This window comes from Glycine soja, chromosome 17, assembly GCF_004193775.1.
Source record: "Glycine soja cultivar W05 chromosome 17, ASM419377v2, whole genome shotgun sequence".
NCBI lineage: Eukaryota > Viridiplantae > Streptophyta > Magnoliopsida > Fabales > Fabaceae > Glycine > Glycine soja.
This window is the reverse complement of record NC_041018.1, coordinates 38,958,328-38,979,673: the sequence shown is the minus strand read 5'-3', so window position 1 is coordinate 38,979,673 and position 21,346 is coordinate 38,958,328. Positions and strand designations below refer to the sequence as shown.

The window sequence follows — 21,346 nt, the reverse complement described above, 5'->3', positions numbered from 1 at the left end:
ATCTGGAAGATTTATCTGGTGTGTCATAGTTTGGAGTATATGGTGTCATAGGAATGATTGCGTGTTTAATGACTTTAGCTTTGTTGGAGATAAATTGCTAGAGGAAACCAAGTACTCTTTCTCTCATTGGCAATCAAATACTGCTGCATGTATTGTGGATGGTCATCTTCAACTACTTGTCTCGTGTTTAATATTGGCTGCGACAGAGGTGTGGAGTTTTCAGCTTTATGGTAGAAGGGGATTTGTTTCAAGTTAATGATATAATGTGGAGAGATTTTCGTAAGCTTTTGTGGAGGGATGTGGGGTTATCATTTATCAAATTTGATTTGTGTATTCGTAGTCTTCCAAGGGTACTGGTGCACGGTGTGGATGCAGGATTGCAACTCTTTTCTTTTCTGTAGTTATATCTACATGCATACGCTACGCCTTTTGTGTCTTGAATCTTCTTACATGCAACTTGTGTGTATATCTTAAGATTCAAGATCCTATGTAGGTTGTTTTGTTGGGATAGGGCATCTATGAAGGGGTGCTGTGATAGCTATTTGTTATTACTTATATTTATGGCAATTCTTGTGCTCTGATACTATATATTTACATATTTCTTACCGAAAAAAAAATAAAGTGTTAACTTTCTGGTTTTTTTTTATCGGCAAAAAAGATTAAATGTTAATAAGGTACCAGAGATGTCCAAAATGTATATATGATGGTTTCTACGTATTTAGATTCCAATGTATCCAAATACTGCATAACCCTAATTAAAACATGATAACAAAAAACAGAATAAAGTTAACTTTCTGTTTAATGCATTTACTCTTTAATCTTATATCATCCACTATTATCATATAACTCATTCAATGAAATATTCCCACCTTTGTTAAAGAGTTTTTTTGGTAAAATAAATGGACTTCAATTTCATTTTTAGGTGGATTGGGGTGAAGGAAAGAGAGAAAGAAAAGAAAAAAAGTAGAGAGAAAGTAATAAATTTGGAAAAAGAGAAAGGGAGAAGAAAAAAAATAAAATGAAAATAAAATAGAATAAAAAAATTGTGCCTGTTTTCTTGATCTATTTTTTTAAACTTTAATATTTTTTACTTCATGCAATTTAGTGTTTTTTCATCTTCATCCTTACGAAATGTTTATTTTGTTGTTCGTCAATGAAACACTTTAGATAACATTTTTTTAATTGTTCAAAGCATTTTGTTTACGGTTCAAAACACTTTAATAACAAAAAACAAAAGAAATACATTTTACAAGGATTAAAAAAAAAATACAGGACGAAAAAGATATTTAATCTTTTTTAATTATATGAATTATATTCTCAAGTAAAATTTGTGCCTATTTTCTGGATCCATTTTTTTCTGAACGAGATATTAATTTGCATGAATTACAATTTAAGTCAAACGAAAACAAAAAGCATTATCTTTCTTTATATTGAAATGGTAATGCCCATAGACATTAACAGAATTAGTCGTTGTTCATCTACTATTTGTTACATGATGCTTATAACTTGCTCCTCCCCTATGTTGCATCATCCACTTAAATAATCATAAAAAAGTAACCACTTTAACATGTGCAAGATGATTGCGAGTGGTTAATTGCTGCTAGATGATATTGAAGAAGCATAGCAGAAACTGGCAGAAAGATTAGCAGATCATGTTGGTCACATATTAACAGAGAATTCAACCCAATCTGCTCATAAAGATGTGCTGGAAAACTTAACTTATCCATCCATCTATCATGAAGCCTCCAAACTAGAGGAGCTACTAGTTTCTTGTTTGTTCTTTCCATCTTCCATAAAAATTCGCAAATGCCACAAAACCTGCATCAGTCCCCCGTTTGCGACATACAAAAGAAACACTTGAGGTAGTGCTGCAAACCATGTGGACATAAATTTGACAAACACAAAAAGGCAATACATGCCCAGAAGATGCCGTTTCAAATCCTTTTCCTGTGGACACAGCAAAAGCAAGTTCATTAATAGACTATAATAAACATAGGAACAAATCAACTGAGAATGGAACTGTTGATGAAATACACAACAAATTCAAATTATACCTCAGATTTATGAAACAATTCTTGTGATATCTCCTTCAAGAAATCAGCCGCAAGACAGCCAACAAAGAGGCCAACGGGAATTACCAGTTCACGGTTTATGGAGAATGTATATACAACGTCAGATACAGAGCTAAAGATGAAAAACAGAACAAGAGACCACTTCACTGTCTCTTGTGCAAGATTAAGTAGTCTGTCTAGGAGTATATGCTCAGCTTTTTTCCAAGGAAATTCTTGAACTGAGACTGGCAGTGTTTCTTTAAGTTTCTCCCTCATGATCCCAATCTGCATATTAACCTCACTCGGCTCATTTTGGTCTGCCATTGATACTTTAATTGATGTAGTTCGAGTATAATATGTTTGATGAGGAAGATATAGTTCTGTGCATCTATGGAATTGACAGGGTTGGCATTGAAACAGCTTTACCTCCACAAAAGAAAGGAAAATGAGCATTGAAATGATGTCAGTCTGCAAATTTCTAAAAATTCCATCAAGTTATGTTACATCAAAATTCATAAATTTTTGGACTGCAACTTAAGTGGAATCCTTCGCACATACAAAATGGATAGCAACTCGTGACAAAGATGGCACAAGCATGTAAAGTTATAAAATAATATTTGTAAAATGAATTTAATTAGAATAGAATACAATGACAATGTGAATGGTTTTTACTGTCAATAAATCCTGAATTGCCATATCATTGGCTTTTATGCTATCATAATTACTTGAAGACTAGAAATTGGGTTTTAGGTCCCTCAAATTTCGGTAAAAAATAATAATCTTAGTACCTTTACTTTAAAAAGGACGATTTTGGTCTTTAAAATTGGTGAATTTCCATCTCCCTAATATAGTAAGCTCCATAAAGAGGGAGGAAATTCACGAATTTTCAAGAATACGAAGATCAAAACCATTGTTTTTGATGTACGGAACCAAAACTTATTTTGGCCCAAAAATTGAGGGACCTAAAACACATTTTACTCTTACTTTAAAAGTCGTTATTTGAGTATTATACTTAGCGGATAATGTAAAAATCTTCACACTAACAGTTGTTAGTGTGTCAACACAGTCCTTCCAACATGTTTCAGTTAAGTTTATTCACCCATATCAGAGCAGGACACATTATTCAGCTTAATCCAAATATCTCAACAGTTTCTCAATTTAAGAGGCATTTCACTATTTCATTCCCTTCTGAACCCTTTTTATAGTTTAATGTCTATATTCTTCCTCTGAAACCATTTTTTTTGCCCAAAGCAAAACTTGGGTATCTTTCTAAATGAATTTCTATCTTCAAGTCTTTGTCCTGATTTCTAAAATAATGGCTAATCAGTTCTAAAACGCACACTGCCCATTTGCTTTTCTGCATAATTACACATTTTTTGTTCAATACAAAGGACAAATAATCATAATACAATGAGTTAAGAGTGACTTCATTACAACCTACTGGATCATTTATATGGAATTTAGAAAGGAAAAAAACAGCCAAAAACAAAAATAAAAAGGCTGAATTTGAATAATGATTGATATTTCAGACATAATTTAACGTAATTTACTCATGAGACGATGTTTTAGTTGAAAAGAAGGAATAGAATAAAAACATACCCGAGAAATGGGAGTTGAAGGAACTGCAAGAGAAGGAAGAATCGCCATATCCTTCGCTGCTTCTGCTGCAAACCCAATCCAATTCAGTGCAGTGCTTTGCAGTATTGCATCAACCTCTCGTGTTTTTCAATCTAGGGTTTTTCGTTCACACAGGTTTGGGCCTGACCCAGTTCATTTGTTACAAGGCCCACCTTCAAGGCTATAGCCCAAATTGGGGCAAAAATGGTAAGTGGGAAGAGAAAAAAAAAAAGAACAAGGAGGTGTAAAGAGAAAAATATGATACAAATAAAGTTTCTCACTAAATTCTAACCTTTTTTTTAAATGAACAATAACAAGTATCCGAGATAATCTTCTTCGTTAGATAGAATTATTATAAACGGGAAAAGTTATTTAATACAATTATTTAGAATTTGAACTCAAGACTACTTATTAAGTTAAAATAATTTTACATTAGTTGATTTATGTACAAAATAGTTAATTCTTTTTTGACTAAAATATATTTTTAGTCTTTTATGTTTTTCTATTATTATCTTTTAAAACTTCTAATTTAATCCTTTGTGTTTTTAAAGTGAATTAAAATTATCCTTCTAAAATAATGATTGTTTTTTTTATTTTTAGACATAATTTTAATTTTTTTTTTACCGAGTCCTGAAGTAAAACTTGTCCGTTTGATCCACTAACATGAAAATTATAAAATCCCAAATAATATTCAAACAAAAAGAAGTTAAAAATATGATAAAAAAAGACAGTGTGAAAAGTAAATCCAACAAGTAAGAAAAAAATTAAAAAACCTAATATCATATTCTTTTTTCATTTGTTTGCTGAATTTACTTTTCACATCATTTTTTCTTGTTTATATTTTTATTTTGTTTAAACATGAGTTTATTTTATAGCGTTCGTATTAGTGAATCTTATGAGACAAATTTTACGTCTCAAATTAGTAAAAAAAAAAAATCAAAATTGTGTTCCAAAATAAAAATAATATTCATTGCTTTAGATAGATCATTTTAACGTATTTTAAAAATATAAAAGACAAAATCAAATATAATAAAAAACATAAATAACTGAAAGTGTATTTTAATTTTTTTCCCCTTAATATATCCTTCGAGAGTTCGAGTCCAACACAATTTGAAACTAAAAGAATCTCGAAACAAATTTTCCTATTAACATAATGAAAAATTAATCCTTCAAAAAATCATGATAAATTCAATATTTTAAAAATTTCAATTAAAACAATATAAAAACAAAAACAAAAGCATTCATATAACTTACCAATCGGATTGAATTGAATTTGCTAAACAGCCAAATAAAATAAGTTACAGTATTACACCTTGGTTCTCTGAACTCAAAACGCATCCAATTTCATGCCAATGACTTACCAATTAGAATTCTGCACGTATAAAAACAATTAAATGTTGACATAGGTACAAAAAATCTTACTTGTATATTTCTATCTCTACTATTCTTCACCTTTCGCCATCGACGATATTAAAAAATGTTCATCAGTTAAGATGTTCATATTATACATTTTTAGTCATTATGAATCACAGTCGTAAGACATCGCATTTGTTGATTTTAATATTTGGAATTGGTACGTTTCACACGGAAATAAATAAGAGTGGGCGAAGGTTTTTGTCAAAAACTAAAATATGTGGGGCAAGGTCGGTGTCTTGTTCTTCGACACGGCACAGAAATTTCTTGCAGTCATTCTAAAACAATTTAAGAAATGGAATTGGCCAATGAAACAAGTTTGTCAGGTCTAAAGGCATGCCCAAAATTGAAGAATTTTACATCCAGCTATAGCTACTTAGTGTCATAATCAGACGAAAAATACGTAGTCATCCCAAATTCAATAAAGGTACGGATTTGATTAAATATGACAAAAGCTGAGTAAAATATAATTTTGATCCTATTTTTTTTAATTATATGATATTGGTGTGAAATATTTTTTTAATTTTATTAATGATTAATTTTTCTCAAATAATCGGATTGACTGATAACTTTTAATGATGTTTTTTCTTTCAATTATATTTTTTACATTTAAAGACTTAAATTAAAAATCTTAGTGAAAGTTCGAATCTCGTATTAATTAAACCAATAACTTATTTGTTATTTTTGTCCTTGAAGTTAATGATGATGTTAGTTTAAATTAAGTACGTCCTTCTGTTGGTTTTTCTTTCTTTCTAAAATCATCATACTCTTAGTTTATTACACTTGTCAATTTAGTTGATAATGATATATAATAAAAAGGTTAAATGCTAAATCACTGACATCACATTATAGTATTAAATTTTTAATTAATAATTTGATTAATGGAACATTAATTTATTGAGAGTGTAATTAAAAATTATTAATTATTAAAAAAACCTCAGTCTCCATATTGTATATTATATTTATAATATAATTTTTTTTACACAAATTTAAAGATTCTATCAATTGGCTTAATATGTTTTTGGTCTTTGTTACACTTTTTTTTCATTTTGATTCTTATAAAATCATTTTTCAAAATGTTTTTTTTTTGTCATTGTTATTAGTTTTAATATTAATTCTTCCAATATATTTATTTTTTGTTTTAGTCCCTATAATATTTTATTCATTTTGAATTAGTCATTTTGAAAAATATTTAATAGGGATTAAAATTAAATTATCTAAGGAAAAAAATAATATATATATTATAATGACTAAAATAAAATAACAAGGATTAAAAAAAACTTATATTGAACATTTTTTGAGGATCGAAACAAAAAAGAGTAGTATATTAAAGGATTAAAGACATATTAAAATCTATATTAATATATTAATTTTTAAACAATAATATCAAAATAATCCATCACTATTAATAAATTATTGAATAAAAAGCCAAATATCAATATATTTTTACTATGTATTAATATAAATAATTGCTACCAACATAGTTTGTATTTGTTCCCTTAAATTTGATTTGGTATAGAAGAATATTTATTGATAAAAATAAACTCTTTAAATAAATTTTATTTTAGTCATTGACTCTTGCAGCTTAAAAATATATACCTTTCGTTCATAAAAAAAAATATAAATAATTGTTAGGGACGTACATAACTTGTACTATTCCATTAACCCATCCCTACTCAAGACTGATCTTGATGTATTTGAATTTTTAGAATTAGAGTCAATATAATCAAGAAAGCGTTTCAAATTATGTTATGGGTGGTCATAACCCGATCAATATCTTATGTAGTATTATTTTAAAAAAGTATATTTTATTAATTATACTATTTATTTTAAAATATATCTAACTTAATTTTATGTTTGTTTTATTCAACGATTAACTATATATAATGTTAAAATTGATATTACATTAATAAATCAAATTAACCATGTATTGTCTCATATATTGATAGAATATATGTAATTAATGAAAATACTTTATATTTGGTAAATATTTTTCATATTACATTAGGCAATATTGAATTATAAATTAGTCAAAGACTCTCCTAAACTCTAGCCTAACTTGTAGCTTTGACATCAACTTGTATCAACATATTTCTACAAGACTAGGTTTCCTCTCTTCTCTTCCACCTAGCTGCCATTCTTGCCACCTCTTTTTACTTTCTTCTGTTCCCCTCTTCCCTTTTCGTCACCCTCAATGGCTGTCCAACCCAAGTTTCACCCAACTTTAGCAATCCCCAACGTGAAATCCCTCGTACTAGTCATGTTAGACAATGATTCAAGCCAATATATTTCTTGGGCATCCCTTTTCAAAGTTCAAGCACGAGTTCATAACGTGTTTGATCACATCGTCCCTCCTACGGATAAGAAGACTAAGAAAGCGAAAAATGATGCAAAAGCAGTCAATCCCAATCTTTGGCATCGACTTGATGCAACCGTGCTACAATGAATGTATGCCACCGTATCACAAGACATTCTCAATTCAATACTAGTGATAGATGACTCAAGCGAGCAGTGTTGGAAAAGAATTGCTGCTATTTTCCAAGACAACAAACACTCGAGGGCTGTCCACCTCAAAAATCAATTCTCAAACACAAATTTGGAGGATTTTCCTACAGTCAAAGCCTATTGCAATTGCCTCAAGCTTTTAGCCGATCAATTGGCGAATGTTGATGCTCTAGTCTCCAATACTTGTTTAGGCTTGAACATGATTGTAGTGCTAACCAATGCCTATGCCGGTTTTGTAACATACATTCAACAACATGATCCCTGGTTGCCATTTGAAACTGCCAAGTCTAGATTGGAACTCGAAGAGTCAACAATTATTCAAGAGGGCGCTCGTGAATTTGGCTCATCTTCCTTTACGACTGCCCTTGTTGTAAATTCCCAAAATTCCGATGATGATATGAATCACCAAAATTCCTCTCATAATAATAATAATAATAATGGCAGGCTCCTTAACAGTGGTGGTGGCAACAAGGTGCTCCTTGGATTGTGTTGCCATGTCCATATCCCATATATAGTTGGGCCAAGCCCAATGCAACTCAAAGGCCACAACAACCTAGTCTCCTTGGATCCAGGCCACAGCAGGAAACATTTAATGCTACCACACCCAACCCGACAAATATCGAAGTAGCTTGTCATACTCTAAATCTTGCTCAACCAAACCTGTCGTGGTATATGGACACTGGAGCAACATCTCATATGACTTCCTCGCAAGGTAATCTCCCATCCTATTTTAATTTGAGCAAAAATAATGGTATAATTGTCGAAAATGGCCAATCTATTCCTATTCGTGGTTTTGATAGTGCTAATTTATCACCTCCACACCCTCCATTAGTGTTAAAAAATGCTTTTCATGCCCCCAACTTGATTGAAAACTTAACTTGAGTTCGCAAATTTACTACTGATAACCAAGTTTCTATTGAAGGAATTTCAGACAAGGATGACACTATTGAGATGTAATAGTCGGGGGTGAGTTTTATCCCATTACCACCACCACAAATCAAGCCAACTCAACTTCAACTTTTGCAGCTTTGTCTTCTTCTCTATGGCATGACCGTTTAGGTCACCTGGGAGATCCTATTTTAGACTCCCTTAGGCGAAATAATTTGATTGAATATAATAAAACTAGAAACTCTCATATTTGTCATTCTTGTTCTCTTGGTAAACATGTTAAATTGCCATTTGTTGATTTTCACAACTCTACTTATATGCCATTTGATATCTTGCATAGTGATTTATGGACATCTCCCATTTTGAGTTTTGTAGGTCACAAAAATTATGTATTCTATTTGGATGATTATTCAAAAAATTTATGGACTTTTCCTATTTCCAAAAAATCTAAAGTCTATTCCACTTTTATTACCTTTAGAGCCTATATCAAAACTCAATTCAAATGAGTTAAAAAATATCCAATGAAACAATGGTAGAGAATATGACAGTGGCCATTTTTTGAGTCTTTATGAAGCTAATGAAATTTCTTTTCATTTTTCATGCCCTTATACTTCATCTCAAAATGGAAAAGCCGCAAGAAAAATCTGTTCTATCAAAAACATTATTCGCACATTGTCAGCTCATGCTTTGCTACCTCCTTCATTCTGGCACCATGCATTACAAATGGCAACATATCTCCTTAACATAATATCAAGTAAAACTCTCGCCTATCAATCTCCTTTGAAATTTCTATACCAAAAAGACCCATCATACTCTCACTTACGAGTTTTCGGTTGCTTATATTATCCTTTTTTTCCTTTCACTACAATAAATAAGCTCCAACCTCATTCTACACCTTGTGTCTTTCTAGGTTACCCAACAAAGCAAACCATTGAGGCTACAAATGCTATGATTTATCCTGAAATAAAATCATCATTAGTCATCACGTATTCTTTAATGAAAATCAATTCTCATTCTTAAAGTTTCATACTCTAACTTCCTCCACTTATGATATCCTAAATGATGGACTTACACCTCACATGGTCCATCATTTTCTTAATCAAGCCACTCCTCAAACAAATGTGTCGGCCCAGACAAGTCAACCATCACCTCAGTCGGCACAATCAGCTCTCTCATCTCCTCAGCTGACCCAATCAACTTAAACTTCTCCACAACCAACTTAGTCATCACCTTAAGCCCCGCTTCTTCTTTTTCCACAGTGGACCACTCATCTCTTGGCCCCAACACAGACCAAACACAACATTTTTCCCTCCCTTTCATTTTTCAGCCCACTTTGAGTTCAAACAACAAACCTGTTACAAGAAGCCAACATGGTATTTTTGTGCCAAATAAAAAATACCACCATGGCCTTCTAACTCATGTCACAAAATCACCTTTACCTCATAACCCCGTGTCTGCACTCAAAGACCTGAATTGGTAAATGGCTATGGATGATTAATATAATGGTCTTATTAAAAATAAGACGTATGATTTGGTGCCCTGTCCACCTGATGTTAATGTTATTCGATCTATGTGGATTTTCATGCATAAAGAAAAATTTGACGGTTCTTTTAGAGGCATAAAGCCTGTCTTGTAGGTGATGGTGTAGGTCAACATGTTGGCATGGATTGTGGAGAAAATTTTACCCTGGTAGTCAAACCGGTGACCATTCGCACGATGCTCAGTCTTGCTCTTTCTAAGGCATGGCCCATTCATCAACTGGATGTTAAAAATGCATTTTTGCACGATGAATTAAAAGAAACAATGTATATGCATCAACCCTTAGGTTTCAAGGATCTGGATCGTCCTAATCATGTTTGTCTTCTGCGAAAATCATTATATGGGCTCCAGCAAGCTCCTAAAGCCTGATATAAACAATTTGCTAATTATGTTTCTTTTATTGGGTTTTCTTAAAGCAAGTCCAACAACTCTCTTTTCATTTACCGGAACAATACTGTTATGGCTTACATTCTTCTATATGTAAATGATATCATCTTAACTGCTTCTTCTTCTAGTACTCTTTGCAAGTCTATCATGACTCTTCTCAACTCAGAATTTGCTATGAAAGAATTGGGTCCACTGTGTTCTTGGGTATAACTGTTACTCGTTATGTAGGGGGGCTATTTTTATCTCAGAAAAAGTGCACAGAAGAAATTATTGAACGTACTGGCATGTTCTCCTTTAAGCCTTGTCCTACTCTGGTTGATACTAAACCAAAACTTTGTGTTACGTCTAGCACTCCGTATGAGGATCCGTCTCACTACTACAACCTTGTAGGAGCTTTACAATATCTCACTTTCACAAGACCTAATATCACTTATGTGGTACAACAGATCTGTTTATTTATGCAAAATCTGATGGATGAACATATGTAAGCTCTAAGGCGCATCCTGCGCTACATTCAGGGTGCACTACATCATGTCCTGCATCTTTATCCTTCTTCAATAAACTCTTGGATTTCTTATACATATGCAGAATGGGGTGGATGTGCAGACACTGGGAGATCCACTTCCGGTTATTGTGTGTTTCTTGGAGATAATTTGCTCTCATGGTCTTCCAAATGTCAAGCCACATTTTCTCGCTCTAGTGCTGAAGCAGAATACCGAGGCGCTGTTAATGTGGTTTCTAAGTCATCTTGGTTACACAATCTTTTTCTCGAGTTACATTGTCCTATCCATAAGGCTACACTGGTTTACTGTGATAATGTTAGTGCAATATACCTTTCTAGAAATGCAGTTCAACATCAACGCACTACACACATCAAGATGGATATTCACTTTGTTAGCGAGAAAGTTGTTCGTGGGCAAGTATGTGTCCTATATATGTCCCCTCGCGCTATCAAATTGCAGATTTTTTCACAAAAGGACTTCCTTTAGTGTTATTTCAAGATTTTAGGGACAATTTTAGCATACAAGAACCTCCTGTTTTATTTGCGGGAGTGTGATAGAATATATGTAATTAATGAAAACCTTTTATACTTGGTAAATATCTTCCATATTACGTTAGGTAATATTGAATTGTAAATTGGTCAAAGACTCTCTTAAACTCTAGCCTAACTTGTAGCCTTGACATCAGCTTATATAATATATATTATGTAGACAAATGAATTAAAAACGACACCAGAAATGTTTCCTTTATATATTATCGAGTCGGATTCAAATTTACATAAATGAGCGTATCAAATCTCAAATAAGAAAATGATAAAGATAATTAAATCATTTCTCACACACTACTAATAACTGCATGTAAAACCCCTCAATCAAACCAATAAATAATAGAAAAAAAAATGTATTTTTAGTCTTATACTTTTCAAGTTCTTATATTTTTATGTCGATAAATATGTCCTTTAAACTTTTAAAAACAATGAAATTAGTCTTTTCAAACTTTAAGAAAACATGATGAATTTTATAGAAGATGAATTAAATTGTATGTTTTTTAAATTTTGAAAATCAAATTCATTGATATGAAAATATAGACATCTTGATCACGATTGAAAGCACATGGATTAAAAAAATATTTTTTCTAATAAAATAAAGGACCATGAGAGAAGCTGTCGTTTGGCTGTTGTCACTTGTCAGGGCTTCAATCACTGACCAAACTAATTTATTACTATTTCGCGGCTTAATTATCATTATATAATTTCATGCGCTAACTCACAAGTCAAGTTTTTATGTCTTTGGTTTTATGTAGTAGGATTGTTCTCTCCCGTTTGTTCTGGCTTCGGGATATTCCCTTTCACTTTACAGAGCAAAACTATTCACACTTAAACTTAAATACTTTAGCTAACTTTTTTCTTAATATTAATTTATTATTATTCATGGATTAGCCTTAGAAGTTTTTGTTTTGCCCTATCTGGCGGCTTTCAATTTGTTGAGCCGCCATATGTACGTAAGTAACATGGTTTATCTAGTCTTTAAACTAATTAACCATTCACATTAAATTACTGATGGCTATAGTGAATTTGCATGTGCACGCGTGTTAATAAGAAGAAAACCCCTATTCTTTTGAGTTTTTCTTATGAATCATGACTCATGATGGAGTTAAAGAAATCCATGCCTTCTTTCATTAATAGTCGCTGCAAATGGTTCAGATACATACACTTATTTTCTTGATTTAATATTTGACAAGTGATAAAATCATAAGATATGTTGCAAGCTAAAGTATTAAGGCCAACCTAATTTTATTTGTTAATTAATATATCATAATTATACACATATTTGGTTCAATTATACATCAAGAATGGAATCAGCTATAGTGGCCAAAGTTTGAAACTGTAGAAAAAAAATGATTTTATATATATATCCAGAGTCAAATTATTTCAAGTGTCAACCAACCCTAACAAATAATGACCATGGCTTACCAGAATATCTACATAGTCAACTAAAATTCATCTAAAATATTACAACTACAATCAATTACATATACACTGTCAACATATTATCTTATAATAACAAGTACTAAGTTGATCTCTTGAACAAGCAAGTCGAAAAAGGGAGGAGGTCTATATACTACACATTTGTAGGTTTGGAAACTTGCATGGATGTGATAATGTAAACCTAAATAATCTATCTCCGTTTGATCTTTTCTTTGTTTTTCGCACTTAATCTTGAAGTTGAAAACCAGGTATCGTGTGAAAATCGTCAGAAATTTGAGAGGTATTCGCTAGGTATGTATATGTAGTATTTATATTCATATATGTCCCTTCTTTTTTGCATGTAGATGTGATGATGATTTAAACAAACTTCTATTCCATTTTTTTTTTAAAAGTGAAACTAATTTATGACGATTTCTTTGATCATGACATGACAAAAATAATATCGTAAAATATGTAATAATAAATTATCAGCTTACATACATGCCGTAACACATTGCATTCTATTCTAAATAAAAATTCTAGCATTGAAGACCGTAAGAGGACTTTGGTCCATTAATGTCTAAATAATTTAAGCAAATAACATAGCATGACATATATTGGGTGGAACTGAGATTTAATCAAACTTGTCGTTAGGATGCATGCCAACTACATTTGACCAGAACTACTGACAACCCCATGGTAGAAATTCAAAATGATATTTGAATGTAATATTTAATTCATGAAAATTTTCATAATTGCTGTTAGTTTTGACAATAATGTTAAAGGTTAAAGGTGTGGCAATTAACAACAATACTTTAAGCCATGCAAAGCTGTCTTTCGTTAATTTGTGATATTGATGGAAACCAAATGTTGGAAGATAAATGTACATATATCATGCCCCGGGGGAGGGGGTAACTTTTCTATGCTTTTTCTCCAAATATTGATATTTAAATTGGTACATATGATATAATTATATATATTGCTTTGATTTGAAGGTACTGGCTCGGAATTTCCCCAAATAGTAAATATTACTGAACATTATATATGAATTAATTATCTACTAAATTTTGAATTTGAATCTCTAACCTCTCCGGTTTCATAGTATAGATGCATGAAATGTTTGATTCAACTTATATTTATCAATTTGTTAATTTTTTAAAATATGTTTTTAGAAACAAGTAATTATTTTTCTAAATTAATCACAACCAAACATGCATTAAGTCAAAAGTTTTTGGTCTTTATAGGTCTGACTCAATAATAAATAAGGCCTAAAAGAAATTTTTTTACTTTAAATATGTTGAATTTTTTATATTAAAACATGTGATTTTTTTTATTAATGTATGAGATTTTCTTTATTTTATAAATATTAATAAAAAATAACTTTTTTTTTCTGATGACCTAAAACGTAAATTTTAGTTGTTTTATGTTTGGACCAAATCTGACTCTTTATTGTTAACGTTCTGTATAATTACTATAGGCATGTAAATTTGGATCTAGTGGGATTACCGGATTAATATGAGCCACAAAATCGAATCATAATATACGTATATAGTTGATATTTCCTTTTTTTTCTGGGTGGAAACAAAAACATAAAAATAAAATACGTGAGGCATTTACCTTATTTGGAGTACTTATAACGTGTGTTTCTAGAAATGATGGCCAATGTTGCTGTTGTATTTTTTTTATTTATTTTTTTTGTAACTACGGTAAATGTTCCCGTTGCAAGTGTTTAGACAATGCCATTTGAAAAGGAGATGTTATTTGGGCAATAATTATATTATTTTTCAGTAAGAAAATTTATGTTTAATATAATTTTCCATTACTTTTTAATAAATAAGATTATATTAAACATATATGTATATAAATAATAATAATGGAATGTTCATTTATCTTTACAAAGTATTATCAATTATTATTTTTCTTTTTTATCTGCAAAGACGAAAATTATTATTATTGAATAACTATAATTAAAAGATAATCCAACAGGGTATCGTCGACTATTCTAATTCTAATGGGGAAAAAACAATCTCATGATTGGCAGCATCATATTTATTTTCTTATGTTTTTAATTCTTTGAAAATCATATTAGACGAATTGGGTTAAGGGTTTTGCGTGAATTGGTTTCTTTTTTGTGTTGCCTTTATCTTTAGGGATACTTTGTTGTTGTTTTTTTTTCCAATTTGGCGGTCAGCAGACGGTAGGAAATAAATGGAGGAAATTTTGTTTCTTAATTTAGCATGGATTGTTTGGTCTTAATTTATGGTTGTTGAGAAATGATATAGTATTTAATAAAGGAAATGTGATTTGATATCTAAATTAGACTTTAATTAATGCTAGATCTTAAGATTGATTTTTAGGGATAAATCCATTTTCGGATGAATTAGACATAATAAGTGATGTAATAAAAAAATAAAGAAAAAATAAGAATAAAGCATTAATTTGGTCACTAAAATATTAACTTCTCTCTACTAGTTCTTAAAGTAATACAATTATATAAGTAATTCTTAAAGTAGTATAAATCAAGCTATATATGATGTCAAAAAAAGAAATCATGCTATATAATCTTTAAAGTATTAGATTTTTTTTTTTCATATTAGTGTCACAACATTAAAAAAAAATCATGCTATATAATCTTTCAAGTATTGAATTTGTTTCATATTAATCAGTCTCACAACATAGAGACTAAATTGACAAATTTTTAGTATCTTAAGAAGCATTTATGTTTCTGTAAAAAAAAAAGAACCATTTATGTCATTTCATTATTTTAAGAATTATCTAGGAGAAAAGACAAAACTTCATAAACAAATTGATGCTTTATTCATGTACTTCCACCGATCCTATTACACAGGATGACGTTATTAAATGCTTTCTTCGAATAAGAAAGAACTCTGGACCATGACTTTTCGCTGTTTTGACAAAACCCGTTTCTAAAAGTTTCAACTAATTAATATATAGGGCCTATCAGTCTTATCGACCTAGCTAGAGTGACATGAAAAAAAAGAAAAAAGAAAAAAAAGTAACACATGAAGCGAAACAAAGGAAAATTTTAAATCAAATTTAAAGTCTGGCTTTCCAATAATCAATGTTTCAGTTTCATATTATATATATGATATATGATGTATGCACGTTAGATTACTGTTGAAGAGGAATTAACTTACATTTATTTTAAGTATTACTGTGATCCTGACTAGTGATGATAGATTCACTTAGCTTAGGATACACAACAGTACTCATCTATATTAATATTGAAAAGTTTTGTCTAAAAACGGAATGGAATTTATATTGTCCTCCGTTTGATCTGAGTCAAGTTGAGTAGAGTAGATAGCAAATTTCTCTAATTTTTTTTAACACATGCATTTGCATTCAGGAACTCCAACTTGAAATCTCTTACTAAGATTCAACATCTTCCCACAAAGTTAATTAATTACAATCTAAATCTAGCTAGTAATTAATGTTATTTTTTTATACACCAAAAGAAGATGGAACAGCTATAGTCTATCATATCTAAAAAAAAGGTATAGTGTATCAATTCTGAAATCATACTTCAAAAGGATGTTAGCAGAGTCACGTAATTTACAAATCAATATTTTTGTATAGTTATGAAACTATATAAGAGGCCCTATAGCTAACTAGAGTACCTTTCTTATATAGGGAGTAAACAAAATGCACCCTATTTAAACATGTTTATGCGATCAATGCTCAGTTCCATCTACAAGACAACTCGCTCACCATAAATAACAGATATATTTCATGTATATATATTTTAGGCATGTAGGAGTGACTCCATTTAAAAATATAAGGGAAATAATAAAGTAGAGAGAGAAATGTGAACTGAGATGCATAATGTAATGAAAAAAAATGGTAAAAGCTATCTTCTTTTTTTCTAAGAGACATACATGTACACACAACCACATTATTCAGTGCTGACCGCAGTCTATATGGCACCATACTTAATTAGTGCCCTTTACCGCGATTGCATAGAGTTTGACTGGTCTTCTAAGTACATGCACATGATAAATCATAAATCATATCACATATCCGTTAGAACACGAAAGATATTTAAATGATAGCCAAATTAATACACAAAACAATAGTTGGAAGAAACTACACTGCTACCAGCTAGCAGATCATGATCAACATTCAACACTAGCTATTATGACCGTAAAAAAAAATCTAGCTGTTATGTGAAAGACTAATTAAGCATAAACTAATATAGCTACACATAGCTAGTTATATATATCATATATATCTAACTAATTTTATTGTCTATAATAATCAATTACCCCCTCCCCTTGTGACAAATGGCTAGTAGCAGCTGTTAATTAATAATAATAAAAATAACAATGTACAAGATCATGTTATTGTGCCCCGGGGTAGCTAAAATATTGCAAAGCACATTCCTGTGTCACACCTTGACTTTGGTAATTGGAAGCAATTGAATTATGATGGTGATAAAGGGGAGTGCTAGTTTCGCCCCAATTTGTGGTAATAGTAGCAGTAACAGTAGTAGTAGGAGATTCTATTATCCTGTGGTCGATCATATCCTCATTATACAAGAACTCCAACCCATCTGGATAATTAGAAGAAGATACCATTTCCTCAAACGACGGAGTAAAATTACCACCTTGCCCTTGCACCAAGTTATGAACTCCAGAGTACTGATCAGTTTGTGCAAATTGCACCTCATTGTTGTTGTTAATTGTGGAACTAATGCAAGCAGCAGCAGCTGAAGAAGAGCCAACATGAACTTGTTCTTGATAAATTTGTTGCCCATCTGATGAGAATTCAAGGTTCAACCCATCGAGGGTAGGATGGTAATAATCACCTGAAAATCTTCCTCCAAGTTTGATAAGGAGTTTTTTTATGGAATCTTGGTCATTGAAACATGGACCTTGGTTTGTGTATGGCAAAGGTACTTGTAGTGGTAGCACAGGCATGTTATTAATATTCTGTGGCCAACATGGTTGTTGTTGTTGTTGAGTAGTGTTGCCATTTTCCTGAAGCAAGGATAAGGAGGAAGAATCACCATCATTACTACTCCCTCTATTAACATCAATCTCTTGCTTAACACTGTTGTAATTCCCTCTATTACGTGGCTCTCTTCGGTGCTTCCCCAGAAGCTTCTTTTTCAGCCTCGTGTTCCAGTAGTTCTTTATGTCATTGTCGGTTCTTCCCGGCAATTGAGCTGCAATCACCGACCACCTGTGATGACAACATGTATTGTCTATCATAGTGTGTTTAGAAACTCGTAAAGAAATAAGAAGTCATGTTTGAGATATAAAAGTTATAACTATTAACTTTTTAATAAACATGAAAAACTGTATCTGAAACAACGTGAAACCAGAGACGCACTGTAACTAGCAACATGTGTTATAACATCACAGTCTTAATTAACTGGTAAATTTAGCTAGGACTGAACTGAACAAGTATATATGTGTGTACAAACCTGCTTCCAATACTGACATAGAGGCTGCAAATAATGTTGTCTTCTTCTTCGGAGAAACCACCATGTTTGAGATTAGGGCGAAGATAGTTTAGCCACCTAAGACGACAACTCTTGCCACAACGCTTAAGGCCTGATTCACAAAATTAATATAATCGTAAGACAAAATAATCTTCCATCAAAACTAGTATTTCATGTTGATCATAATGGCTTGTTAAATTAATGAGAATCACCGAAACCAAATGCTAATTTTGATTGAAAAATAATACTATAATAATTTTGATACTGTATTTGATCAAAAGGAAATTTTGAAGTCTCTGGATGCAGAAATTTTCTTTAGTAATGAGTCCTTGGCTCCTAATTACACATAGATAGTCAATGAAAGGAAGATATATATGCGAATAATGAATCAAGGAAAACCCAAATTCATAAATAGGGTTTCAATGAAAGTAGTGTGTGTGTAGTATAATATGTATACCTATTTTTTGAGGCAAAGCAATCCAGTTACCACCAGTGCCATGTTTTTCTATGTAGGATTTGAGTTTAGCATCTTCTTCTGGTGACCATGGACCTTTCTTCACGTTTGCTTTGTCGCAGCAAGGAGCCCTGCCCATGTTGCCCTTTTGGTTTTGGTGTTGCTTCTTTGAGCTTTTTGATTGATTGGGGTAACCTCCACTCTTTAATTACAACCCCAAGTCAGAATTATAGGAGAGAGAGAGAGAGGGAATGAGAATTATTAATATAAAAACTGAGGGGATAAACATGATTCCGAGACTATCCATTGTACTATTTTTATAGTGTGTGTGGCAGAAAAGAAAGGTATATATTTATTTATTTGTATAGAAAATTCCTGAAATTTAGTATTGCCAGAATAGGAGAATAAGGTTTGTTCTTCTTGTCTTTCTTAGACTGGAATCAATTTTATGTTGTATATACTATGGGCTAACATTTTTAATTTTTCTTACAACTTTTTGGAGTCCACTCCTTGTGACCTTTGTTGCCTCACTGTCCAGCCATATATACATGCATCTGACATGGAGCAGTTTCTTGTTGCACTCTTTCTTTATTTTTATTTTTACAAAATTATAAGTGCAATTATTTGCATACCTCTTTTTTCTCTTTATAAGCATTATTTGTTATTTTCTCATCTCTTAAACCTTGTTATACCACATGGAACTATTTTTATGTTCTAGCAGGAAAAAAGCTATGGAAATGTGGTATATAAGTTTTTGCATTTTCTTTTTGTTTATGGGTCATCCATGTTTCACATTATTAATTAAATTGTGATGTACCTTTTGTCAATGGTTTGAATTTTGCCTGTGAAGGTTGTCTTATATTAATGTAATGTTAATATGTTTCCAACTTCTAAGTTGACCGGCCTTATGATCACTTTAGGGCAAAGATAGTCTGAAATACACGCGAAGGGCACAATGTAGGCATCGCTGCCTTAACAGGCAGATGTACCTTTCAAAAATCTATGTTTAGACTTCTTTTCAAACCAGATTTAAATAAAATATAGAAAATATATATTAGCTTCTAAAGGATAATCTTTTTAATAGGCTTTAATGCAGATGAATTAGAAAAGTGAGAGTGGTGAGAAGGATGCTGTGTAAAAATAGAAGAATTTATTAAGATATCCATAATTACAGTGAGAAGGAAGACAAAGAAATACGGTGGCTTTTTTTCAACATTTTTTTAAACTTAAAACCTTATCTGAACTATTTAAAATACCACCATTAGACCAATTTGGATAATATAGTGGCCTTTGAAAGATCTTTTATGAAATTTATTTAGATTTAAAAAAGGACGCGTGATTCTTATAATTTTTTCATATATATATATATATATATATATACAAATTTTATTATCAAAATTATGTAACGTTTTCATATTATAAAATATTGGAAAAGTAATTGATTGAGTTATTTATTGAAAGTCGCCTCTTCTACAAATTTGAACGTGAGAGACAAAGATAATTTCGTTATATGGGGTCAGTAACTCACCAACCAAACTTCATCCAAGAAACGAAATTAAAAACCAGATGATGTTGATATTTATAAGGTCTAATCAATTTCGTTCCGTTTAGTCTAAAATTGAAATGTTAACAAAGTTTCTAGAAGCAAAAGAAGCAGGGCAATACCGATCATTGAATCTATGTGGAAAACTAGCGGGTTTTTTTTTCTTTCTTTCTTTCTCTCTCTCTCTCTACCATTTTTGGTTGGTGAACAAATTACTAACAAGATAATAAGAGTGCCGTGAGAACCGAGGCAGTAGGCTGACTAGTGGGAGCGAGCACTACCCCTTTTTCTAATACCTGTCTCCCAGCTCAAGCCATAAAATAACCCTGCCAATGCATTTTTTTTTCTTTTTACAAATGAGATATTCTTAAAATGCATTTAAATGAAAGGAGGGAATGAAAAAAAAAATGAAAGGAGAATTCCTTTTATTTAGTTTGGTTTAAGAAAAGGGAAAGGGAGAGGAGGGAATGGTCAGTGTTTTGTTCTTAAGAAAGAGAATGAAAATATAGATATGTTATGAATAGTAATAAAAATGAGAGGTTACTGTTAGTTTTGAAATTAAAAAATTAAAGTGGTTTTAATTTTTTTCACCCACTTTTTCTGTTTTCTTAATCTTGACTTGGTCAAATTTAGTAATAACATTTCAATTTTATTTATAAAGTTATTGAGAATATATTTGCATCCTGATATTATGGAATTAGTTTTATGATGGATAGAATCTCATCTATATAAATAGGCATAAAGTCCCTACACTACAATAAAAAAAAGTGCTTCTACGAGGATCAAATAGAGGATACAACGATGTTTTTTGACCGTCGTAGAATGTGATGTCGTCGTAACTTAAAAATTTCAACGACGGGTCCCAAAACACCGTCTTAGAAAGTGAACAACTTTCAAAGACGGTGCTAAGGTAAGCACCATCTTCGAAAGTAAACATGCTAAGACGTTGTTGATGTAAGCACCGTATTTGAAAGTAAACATTCAAAGACGGTACTAAGATAAGCACCGTCTTAAAATG

The 21,346-nt window shown here is 31.3% G+C and overlaps 2 protein-coding genes and 1 pseudogene across 3 annotated transcripts; 1 reads left to right on the top strand and 2 right to left on the bottom strand.

Moving 5' to 3' along the window:
• Positions 1 to 1,395: 1,395 nt before the first annotated feature.
• Positions 1,396 to 3,773, bottom strand: LOC114394170. 2 transcript variants are annotated; one of them, XM_028355792.1, is made up of 3 exons: positions 3,651 to 3,773; positions 2,055 to 2,477; positions 1,396 to 1,947 (listed from the first exon to the last, which is right to left on the bottom strand). In XM_028355792.1, exons 1-3 carry the CDS (start codon positions 3,696 to 3,698, stop codon positions 1,735 to 1,737), a joined length of 684 nt encoding a protein of 227 aa, XP_028211593.1. In that variant the 5' UTR covers positions 3,699 to 3,773; the 3' UTR covers positions 1,396 to 1,734. The 2 variants fall into 2 exon arrangements, with proteins under 2 accessions (XP_028211593.1, XP_028211594.1); XM_028355793.1 differs by having other exon boundaries at positions 2,055 to 2,471; positions 3,651 to 3,756.
• A 3,502-nt stretch (positions 3,774 to 7,275) lies between these two features.
• Positions 7,276 to 8,214, top strand: LOC114391746 (annotated as a pseudogene).
• Positions 8,215 to 16,911: 8,697 nt separating this feature from the next.
• Positions 16,912 to 19,070, bottom strand: LOC114392773 (transcription factor RAX3-like). The gene is made up of 3 exons (XM_028353997.1): positions 18,789 to 19,070; positions 18,314 to 18,443; positions 16,912 to 18,069 (listed from the first exon to the last, which is right to left on the bottom strand). The coding sequence occupies exons 1-3, from the start codon at positions 18,922 to 18,924 to the stop codon at positions 17,226 to 17,228; spliced, it is 1,110 nt and encodes a 369-aa protein (XP_028209798.1). The 5' UTR covers positions 18,925 to 19,070; the 3' UTR covers positions 16,912 to 17,225.
• Between the last annotated feature and the right edge of the window lie 2,276 nt (positions 19,071 to 21,346).